Source organism: Gopherus evgoodei, chromosome 7 (genome assembly GCF_007399415.2).
Source record: "Gopherus evgoodei ecotype Sinaloan lineage chromosome 7, rGopEvg1_v1.p, whole genome shotgun sequence".
NCBI lineage: Eukaryota > Metazoa > Chordata > Testudines > Testudinidae > Gopherus > Gopherus evgoodei.
In genome coordinates, this window is record NC_044328.1 from 4,562,504 (window position 1) to 4,569,947 (window position 7,444).

The 7,444-nt window shown below is 54.3% G+C and overlaps 1 protein-coding gene across 3 annotated transcripts in view; it reads left to right on the top strand.

Annotated features, from left to right (window-relative positions):
* SFXN2 (sideroflexin 2) overlaps positions 1 to 6,594 on the top strand; it is a 32,003-nt gene extending 25,409 nt beyond the window's left edge. Inside the window, exons 7-12 of one of the 3 annotated variants that reach the window (XM_030570331.1) lie at positions 310 to 370; positions 844 to 910; positions 1,804 to 1,853; positions 2,304 to 2,353; positions 4,225 to 4,272; positions 5,013 to 6,594. In XM_030570331.1, coding sequence (XP_030426191.1) covers positions 310 to 370; positions 844 to 910; positions 1,804 to 1,853; positions 2,304 to 2,353; positions 4,225 to 4,272; positions 5,013 to 5,112 — 376 coding nt within the window. In that variant the 3' untranslated portion in view covers positions 5,113 to 6,594. Of the gene's footprint in view, positions 1 to 309; positions 371 to 843; positions 1,094 to 1,803; positions 1,854 to 2,303; positions 2,354 to 4,224; positions 4,273 to 5,012 lie in introns of those variants that run through there. The other 2 variants (XR_004001339.1, XR_004001338.1) reach the window with 2 other exon arrangements.
* The last annotated feature ends 850 nt before the right edge of the window (positions 6,595 to 7,444 follow it).

Consider the following 7,444-nt stretch of genomic DNA (forward strand, 5'->3'; position numbering starts at 1 on the left):
CTTATCCCTGCTCAGATCAGATGACTGCCCTTCCAGCTGGGTAGCATTTTACACCCACAATGTACTGGGCTGCATGACGACACCAGGGTCAAGGGCCAAAGCCTATAAACCCCCAGGGAGCCAATTTTGGAGGTGCCTGCAGCCCTTGTGCAAAGGTAGAGTAGGCGTGGCCTAGAGTTGTGGGAAGGGGAGGTGTGGACCATTCTGCACTGTTGCGGGGAGGAGAGGAGGGCGCATCCTGTTTTGGTGGGGCGAGGGTGACCCAGGAGGCTGAATTTGAGACACTCATGGTTCCCTGTTTGTGTTTAGGGAGCTCATTAACGGGATCATGGTGACAGATGAGAAGGACTGTGAGCTGGGCCATTCCAGGGTACGTTGCGGAGCAGGGCGGGGTGGCTGTTACCAGTGGGTTCTGACGGCCTGGCTGCTTTGCACATGTGGCCCCAATCCCGCAAGCCGAGCCGCCTGAAAACCCGTTGAATGCTTTTCCGGGATCGTGTCTCCGCGGAAGCTGATTCCGCAGCTGGCACAGGAACGGGGGTGAGGTGCGGGGCCCGTGAGACAATCTGCAGAAAGATCTGAGCTCCCAGCCTTGCCGAGTTTCTGATACTAACTGCCACTGCAAGGCCAATCCAGACTTGTTCGCTCCTGTTCCCGGGGGAGGGAGGCTGGGGGATGGGACTGGAGTAAATGAAACAAGTGCTGCAGACCTGGACACCCCCCACTCCCCCAGTGGCCCACGAAGGTTTTGAAGCAGCAAGCACGGACCAGCCCAGCTGGCCGCATTACTGCCCCATCAGACGTAGCCCTTGGAGCGGCTTGGCTGACTGTTCTTGCTTTCAGGTTGCTGCAGTCAAGGGAATTACCCAGGTGGTGATCTCCAGGATCGTCATGGCAGCACCTGGAATGGGTGAGCACCAGCGACACTGCCCCCGCAGTCTGTGGGGGAGACAGAGGTGGCAGTCTGCAACTGGCCCAGCAACCCACCAGTACAGGGGCTGGCGGGAGACGGAGGAGGGATGAAACTAGGTCTGGAAGCCATTTGGGCGCAGAAAGGCTGGTGCCTAGGATACGCCAGTGAGTAGAGCAAAAGGTTGGGACCGGCTGATGTCTGGGGCCTAGTCCCGGCTCTGACACCCATTACCTCTTTCTGCCTCAGTTCCCCCATCTATACAGTGGCCCAGCGTACCTGCCTCTCGGGGTGGTTTGTTTTGTGTCTGCAGAGCGTGCCAGGACCCTCTGATGGAAGGGGCTGTATAGACAGTCCAGGTATTGCCTGTTGGGTTTAAAGGACCGTTTCCCTTCTCCTCCAGCCCCTGGGAATTCCTCACACCCCTGTTCTTTAGCTCCCCTCCACCACCACCACCCCATGCACCTTGATGGCCCCATGACTCAGCCACTGGATGGAAATCTTCCCTGGGTCATGATGCTATCTGGTACCTGCCACCAGAGGGCTCTGCAGAGCTACAGGAGATGCCCCCTTCCTTTCCCTGCCCTTGGCTCGGAGTAGGGGTGCTTGCTCTGCTCCCCAGTCAGAAGGTGGGCCAGGGCAGGGATTTTGGCCCTCCTGGGTGTAAGCGACTGGCAGTGGGAGCACCGGTGTGGTGGCTCTGACACGAAGCATGTCCCTGGCCACTGGGAGCCAGGCAGGAAGACCTCGAGGGATGACCTTCCGTGATGGCTTTTTCCTTGTGGTTGGATCTCGCCTTGCTTGGCCTCTGGCTCTTCAGTGAGCTCTGGTGGCAGAGAATGGGGCGGCTGGGCTGATAAAATCCTGACTCCTCTCTCTCTCTTTCTGGCTAGTTCTTTTGCCAATTCTCATGGAGCGGCTGGAGAAGTTCCCCTTCATGAAGGTGAGTGGTCCAGGAGGGTCTGAGTTCCTCCTCCATCATCTCCATCCAGTAGCATCCTGTCCACATTCATATCCAGCTCCCCTCTCCTGGTAGTCAGAACTCCCCGTGGCTCTGTTACCCCCTTTTCTCCTTTGCCCTCCCGGACTGTCTGTAGGGGTTGGGTTCTCTCACTTGTGCTCTTTCCTCAGTTTCCCTCACCTCTGCTGGCCCTCTTGGGTTATTGGGGCCCACTGGAGCTCCAGATGACCTTAAGGGAGCCCCAGAAAGCATACAGGTATCAGAGATATGAACTAAGGATGTGCCAGGCTAGATCTGATCACAGATCCACCAAGCACGTTGAGCTCCTTGTGGGAAAGACTTCCTTCGCCCCTGGCTGGGTTGGACGTTGGCTATGATAACTTCAGGGACGACATCCTGGGCTCACCTTCTCCTGGGCTGATTTCTTTGCAGAGAATTCAGGTCCTCCACGCGCCTTTACAAGTGATGCTGGTCGGGGGCTTGTAAGTATCTTCCTTCCTGAACTGCCACCCTTCCTCAGCTCCGGCCTTGCAGCTTTGGGTTCAGAAAACAACCTTCTAAAGAACCTAGTCAGCATCTGGCCTTAACAGGAGCAAACAGCTGGCTCTTTCCAGGCAGGGACTCTGAAATTCAATCTCTTTCCTTTCCCACCTTCTGTCAAACTCAGAGGCCAGGGCTTCCCTGCCACAGATGAGAACCTCAGTAATAATAATAAATCATTAGTGGATTCTCTCAGTGCTCCTTTGAGGCAGGTAATAATTATTACATCCCCATTTCAGAGCTGGTGAAGCAGAGGCACAAATGGGGGGAGGGTTGCAACTTGCCTAGCACCACAAAGTGAGGCAGAACTAGGCGATGGAACACAGGAATCCTGAGGCCATCCCCTACTCTAACCACTAGACAACATTCTCCCGCTATCACAAGTCCCAGCACCTGGGGAGGAGAAGCTGCTTGCTTCTCTCGTATAGGGTGCTTGTCACATCCTTAATGGCACCATTGAAACCTGGCTGAGTCACATGGGGGCTGCGCCCCCCTTCACTCCAGCACAGCGCGTGATGATCCCTAATGTAGACAGGCCCTTGCTGAATCCTTGGGTGACTGATCTCCAGAAGAGAAGGAGAAAGAAACATCAGGGGCAGACCAAGGATCTGCACTACACTGGGCCCTACTCCCATGCTATGGATCAGAGGAAGGGGGAAGGACCATCTTTAACCCAAGGAGAAGGTCCCCCTTGGTGAAGGTTGAGCCTAGGGTCCCTGCTATGCTGCAAAGGAGCAGATGCTAGACCATACCTTCCCCAATGGTATTCCCTCTCCTCTGTGTCTAAATCCCCTGGACCCAAGCAATGCTAACTGCTGTGGGCTCTCCTGAGGCGTGTCAGGGACCATCCCCCAGGTTTCCGTAGGCCCTTGCTCTCAGAGCCTCCGAGCTGCCCCAGCTACAGGGGAAATCCAGGGGTTGCCAGCACTCTGGAGAATCAGTCCTGGAGCAATTGTGACAGACAGAAGAGGAAGCAGTCTGCCACTGGGACAGGGGACCCCACAAGGGAGGTCCTGCCCTGCACCAGGGGTTGGGGGCCTAGGCTTCATCCTACTGGACACGTCCATGCCTTGGCTTTTCCGACGCTCCCATGCTATAGCTATGGGGGTTTTGTGAAGACAGCCCTGGGTCTTCTCGAGGAAGAGAAGCATTATCCCCATTTTACAGCTGGGGGAGACTGAGGCACAAGACAGATTTGCCCAAGGTCACGTACCGCTGCAAGTCTGGGTGTGAGCTGGGAATTTAACCCCGATCTCCGGACTCCCAGTTCAGCCACCTTGCCAGAGAGAGCTGCCCGGAAGGAAGCTCCGGAGTGAGAAGCCGCTCTGCTGGGCTGAGTGTGGGTGGCCAGTTCACTAGTGTTTGTATGAGTGTCTGGGGCAATGTGCTTACCTGCACCTTGGTGTTAATCAGGTGCTTTGGACTTCATTAGCCCAGCTGGGAACTGAACCTTTGCCCCCGCACCAAAGTGACATTCACCGGAGCAACGCCTAGTGTGCTCTACATGGGTGTGTAGCTAGATCGCTCCACCCAGCACCGAAATCAGCCAGCCACTGTGCCTGGCCACTTGGCTGGTGTGCCGCAAGCCATGCTGGGGCCTTTGAAGAGAGGAGATGGGGAGCAGAGCAAAGATTCCCCAAAGCTAACGCCCCACCTCATGGGAGCTCAAATGACCATGAGGGGTCCAGCTCTCAGCTTTGCACCCCCCCAGGAGAGGGCACTCTTGCGGGCGCTGTCAATGTCACCAAGGGTTGACTCTCAATCCGAGAGTGGACGTTGTCGCGGGTAACCCTTGGTTTTCTCTGTCCTTCAGCCTCCTGTTCATGGTGCCGGTTGCCTGCTCGCTGTTCCCACAGAGATGGTATGGTACCAGCTGCGCTGCTTCTCCCTCCCTGAGAACCCCTCTCCCAAGCTATCCTCCACATACCCCGGGGGTTGCAAGTATCTTCTGGAAAGGCCTTGCCTGTCCCTGGGAACTTGGTCATCTTGAGGGCTTGCAGCCAGCGCTGCCCTTCCAAAGGGTTTGACCTGTGCACAGATGCTAATCTCTATGCTATGCGCTCTGCCCTGAGTGGGGGAATGGGGGAGATGAGTCCCAGTCTCTGCGCTCTGCCACCTGCCCTGGGATCATGGGGCTGGACTCCCAGGTCTGTGCACTCTGCCCCCTGCGCTGGGATTGGGGCTCAGGATAGGGCTGGACTCCCTAGATCTCTGCACTCTGCCCCCTGCCCTGGGATCAGGGCACAGGATGGGGCTGGGCTGACTCCCCAGGTCTCTGCCCCAGGATTGGGGCCAAGAAGGGGCTGGACTCCCCAGGTCTGTGCGCTGTGCCCCATGCACTGAGATTGGGGCTCAGGATGGGGCTGGATTCCCCAGGTCTCTGCACTCTGCCCCGTGCCCTGAGGGTAGCTCATATTAGCCGATGACTTGCTTCCATGACCACTGTTAAGATCTGGCTGCAAAAAGCCTGCCTCCTGCCCTGCCCACCGCCTGGCCAGCTGGAGAGAAGGCCCTACTCAGACCAGGGACACTTCCAGTACGGTCACGGAGAAGAAGTGCAGAGCAAATCAAAGCCTGACTTACCCTCTCCTCTCCCTGCAGCTCTCTGGCGCTGTCTAGCCTGGAGCCGGAGCTCCGAGCCACCATCCAGGCCAAGCACGGGGACTGCGTGCCTTACGTCTATTTTAACAAGGGATTGTAAATCGAGCCTCTACCTCGGGAGCCATCCACGGCTCTGCACCGCGCTCCGTAGGGCCACCTGCAGCTGCAGGGCTGTAAGCTGGAGATGGGCTCAGGACACACCAATCAGACCTGGATTCCCACCCACCCTTGGCTGCCAAAGTATTGTGGGGTAGGGGCAGATCTGTGGGTGACTTCTGGCTCCTCTTTGGTTTAACCCTGTATCTTCTGCTCCCCTAACCAGATTTGGGGCCTGCCTCTGAGTGACTGACACCTGCTGGGGGCACTCCGTCTGTTGCACCTCCTGCTGCCTTAACCCCTCCCCTTGGGTCTGACCTGTGGGAGGCTGGAACAGGACCTCGGCGTGCCCGGATCCTGTTCTCTTAGGCTTTGGACTGATGCCACCTGTTAAAGTGCCTGAGAACTGGTTTGATTGCTGTAGGTATCCCAGCCAGGCCCCCCGGTGCAGAGCACCTGGCTGAAGGCTCTTGCAGTCCTGTGCCCCTCTCTCTGTGACAGATGACTGCTCTGTTCCCCTGTTTAGATGGCTCCCTCCCCTGCTAGCAGGATGGGGGTAGCTGGGGTAATATACTCATGGTGCTATCTCTCCTCTGTTCAGGGAGGCATGATGGCCTCTGCCATCCCTGTTGCGGGTCATATCCAGTACACTTGATGCCCATTTCTGTCCAGCTGTGAACTGAAATCTGCTCTCAGTTAAACAGGTGCCATTACTCCAACTACACCCCAGATTAAGTGAGGTCAGAATTTGGCCCTGGTTTTTGTTCTCCTGCCTTCAGAAGGCACCAGCCTCTTCTGACTAACTAATTAATAACCAAATGTGGTTGCAGCCTTAAAAAACAGCCAGGGCCTTTCTGTAAACATGTAGGACCAGGTTGTCAGCATTTGAGCAGTGCAAACAGAAAACTGCATGTGCAGTTTGAGCACTTGCATGCACAAGAACCGGTGTGTCTTGAAAACGTGTCCCTCACCCTCAAGTATTTCAGGTTCCAGATTTGTCTTGCTTTGCAGTCCATGCAGTGGAGTGCAAAAAGCCCTGATGTTTTTATGCTCTCTCTTTTTTTTAAATCCATCGTACCATTGCCTGTAATTGGAAGAACGGATGATCACCACTGTTTGTTTGTGTAGGTCCTACCCAGCACTCAACACAATCTACTCTTGGAGCTGTGCTGGCATCAGTGCAACTGGGCCACAGAGTGGGGACAAGGTGGGATCTCTGTAGATTTCAGCTTCCTTTAAGGTGAGGGAGGAAAACTTCCTGATTCACTAGAAACCTGCTGGGTAAGGAAATGTTAGTTGTAAGCTTCTGAGTGGGAGAAGTTGTTACAAACAGCGGAGAGGGGGGTGGGAAATAAAATCTGAGGATTTTTAAAACTGTCGCTGCCGTCGCTGTTGTGTTTTATGTGGACACTTGCTTTAAAGAGCCTGCGAGGGACGTCTCTGTATTTGTGATGGCTGCTGATATTTGCAGCCTGAACTGCCTTGCGGTTTGGAGCATTTTGAGGATCTGAATGTTGGGAGTCCAAATTCTGCCCTCATATGAGCACACGAGGTAACTCCCTGCACGATTCTCAGGTTCCAGTTTGGTCTGAGCTAAAGCCGATAGAATTACTGAATGGGTGACATTTTGATGGTGCTTCCCACCCGAAGCACTTTACTAACAGATATACAAAGTCGTCCATGAGTGTGTGTCTATATCCTTAGGTTTCACTTCACCCAGCACTGAAATGCAGTCACCTCTAGGGTGGAACGTGGCAGCTGTTTAGTAGCAAATAGCAGCCCTGCACAACGTTTTAGGACAGGAACTGAAGAGACACCTGTCAACCTCCCCAGTTGGAATTCAGCACCAGTTTTAGCAACTGGCTGAGACCTTGTCTGCACTAGGACTCCTCTGCTAAGATTTCCATTGTATTGCCATTTATTCCTATTTCCATAGGGGCTAGGAGCTCCAAATGTGGACCAGCATGCCTGTGTACTAGGTGCTGTACAGCCACAGACTAAAAAGTCCATGCTGCCCTCTAGTGATGCAATGCAATAAACATATGGTTCTAATTAAAACATTTTAGTTTGTCCTCCAACATTAGATGAAATTAATAGATGCAGTTTTCGTTCTCTTCCCTCAACCCCAAATGGCATTACTGGGCAGAGTTAAGGTTGCTTGGGGTCCCTAACTTGTCTTTTCATACCTTAACATAGTTCGATTTCTTTTAAATTAAGCTTAATGCTGACTTTCCTGGTGTTCTGATGCCTGGTTCTGGGATAATTACAACATCCCTGTCATGTTTTATGCCCTTAAGTTACTGAACTGTACCTCAGCTCCAGCTTCTCCTGGTTGG